The 2,594-nt window shown below is 50.2% G+C and overlaps 1 protein-coding gene across 1 annotated transcript in view; it reads right to left on the reverse strand.

The window, feature by feature from the left end:
- The window catches only part of ARHGAP26 (Rho GTPase activating protein 26), a 529,711-nt gene that overhangs the window by 387,363 nt on the left and 139,754 nt on the right, over positions 1-2,594 (reverse strand). The window contains exon 7 of the mRNA XM_013005615.2: positions 244-345. Coding sequence (XP_012861069.1) covers positions 244-345 — 102 coding nt within the window. The remainder of the gene's footprint in view (positions 1-243; positions 346-2,594) is intronic.

Raw genomic sequence — 2,594 nt, forward strand, 5'->3', positions numbered from 1 at the left:
GCCGGAGCTCCTGGTTTACCAGGGCTCTTCCAACCCAGAAAGCACCTAGCACATCCCACCACCCCACCCCAAACTCACTGCCACAGAGCCGATGCCCACTCAGAGTGACCCTACAGGGCAGGGAATAACGGCTGGGCCCGGGAGTTTCCCAGACTGTAACTCTCTCTGGGAGTAGAAAGCCCCATCTCCGACGCCCCAACACACACAATCCCGCAGCACCACGGACAAGGCAATGCATCTTACCTCCTGGAGCTGAGATTCTTTCTTTTTGGAAGACAAATTCAAATGTTTTTCCAAGATGCCACAATACTTCTCTGTCTCTTTGTCATACTTCTTTTTGGCTTCCTGTGAAAAGAGAAGAGAGACGAAGGAGAGGCAGGAAGGAGACCGCGAGAGTAAAACGTGCAGGAATAACAACTGCCTCCGTCTTCGCAGCCTCGCGGCCAGTGTCCCTCAGACCCCCGGCAGCCGATGGGCAGGCTCCTACACTTCACAGCATGCCCATCGTACCAGGTGACCGGCCAGCACCATGCTGGGGGGAAAGGGGGGGTCCAAGGTCTATTACAGGGCACCATGCTGGGGGGAGAACGGGAGGGAGGATGTTCCAAGGTGTATTACGGCGCACGCACCATGCTATAATCGGAAATTAATAGCAATGCCTGGGCTCCACCGTCTAAGAACTTCCATGGTGAAAGCAGGCATGTTCTACTTTCTAACACAAAAGGTTATTTCTAAGCCAAAGGAAGAGGGGGGTATCGATGTAGCTAAGACACAGCTGTAATTAGCAAGGCTACATTCAGGGTAAACAGCACCCAAAAGGCTCCTCTTCGTGGGCCGCCCTAAGTTCCCCGTCGCACAGTCACGTGCCATCGGGGTCTGTGCGCCAGGATGAGCCAACAGGAAGGAGACGGCGCTGCACACGCCGCCCCCTGCAGCCGCGTCGGGAACACTGCGACAATGGGCCGCCCAAGGACAGGGTTTGAGACCCTTTGGGTGTGGGACCTGTGACAAACAGAACCGGAAAGGCCGCGTGGAAAACTGTTCCTGATGAAATGGAAAGTCCTACGGGCACGGTGCAGACGTGAGGTGTGTCCACATCGTGTGGCACCAGGCGCACTCCGACTCAGAGATGCGCTCTGTGACCGAGGAGGGCTGGCTCTTGGCGTGACGTGACGGGCGCAGGCCTCTAGACCTTTCCCCAGAGGGGGCTGGTTAGCAGTTGAACATTTAACCAGAGTATTACCAGGACTCCACTTGCCCCACTTCTCCCCACCACATATCTCTCTCTCTCTCTCTCTCTCTCTCTCTCTCTCACACACACACACACACACACACACACACACAGTCCACCCAAGCAACAGTTTTAGCATGACCGCTGCTTTAAATGCTCTCTTGTGAATTACGTGAAGGCTTGCAGTCCAGGCCACTAGGCTGGCATTCAACAGCTCGGCCACGTTTTGCGTTTTGTCCCTTGTCCTCCACGGGGCATCCCTGATTCCACTTCCTCCCAGGGTTCCCTGCTTCCAGCCTGCCTTCTCTGAGCTTTGTCCTTGGGTAAACGCGGCCCTTGTATTCTTCAATGCTTGGTTATTCTACCACAGATGGAGGTTCCGTTCCGGATCCGAAGGGTGCCTAAGGCCCATAGTTTGGGGGTTCTATAAGTCTCTTATCAGTCAGCCTAGCCTCCTACAGGATTTTGTTCCACATTTTTCTCCCAATCTATCTAGGACCTTCTAATGTGATCCTTTGCTACCAGAACACCTTAAAGTATCTGTATATGGACCAAGATTGAGATGGGAATATACATGAATATACATGAATACGTGTGAATTAAAATATTACAATTACTATTAAAAATTAAAATGTATTGAGGCACAAGGTTAATGCATAGTTTCATTCCATCTGAGAAATTCTTATAGGACTGGCTTTTGAAATTAAAAATTGTATAGTTATAATAATTATGATAAATGGACCTATAAGGATTGAAAGCACTTGCTGATGAAGATCAAGGATTGCAGCCTTGAGTGTGGATCATAACTCAATGTAAAGCAAACCAAAATCCTAACAGGACCAATAATAGGTAGTATCACGATAAACAGAATTAGAGCTGTCAAGGATCTCCTCCCTTGGATCCAAAATCAACGCTCATGGAAGCAGCAGTCAAGAAACCAAACAACAGATTGCATTGGCAGATGTGCTGCGCAAGTCCTCTTTTCAAGGGTTGAAGGGCAATGACGTCATCTCGAGGACTAAGATGCCCCTGGCCCAAGCCATGGTGGCTTCAATTGCCTCGTATGCGTGTGCCAGTGGAACACTGAAGATGGGAGACCCAAGAGGAATTGATACATTTGAATTGTGGTGACACTGAAGAGTATTGAAAGTACCACAGACTGCCAAAAGAACAAGCAAATACTTCTTGGAAGTAACACAGAAGAATACTTAGGAGCCAGGATAATGCTACTTGGACATTGTCACTGGAAAAAGGCACCTCGCTCAGCAAAGCAGCAGGGCATTGAAGAAGAGGGCAAGGTACAATGCCACGGTGGCTGCCACACTGGGCTCAAACAGAACTATTGTGAGGATGGCACAGGGCC

This window comes from Echinops telfairi, unplaced genomic scaffold, assembly GCF_000313985.2.
Source record: "Echinops telfairi isolate 266 unplaced genomic scaffold, ASM31398v2 ScPeMD7_7469;HRSCAF=8507_0, whole genome shotgun sequence".
NCBI classification, from domain to species: Eukaryota; Metazoa; Chordata; class Mammalia; order Afrosoricida; family Tenrecidae; genus Echinops; species Echinops telfairi.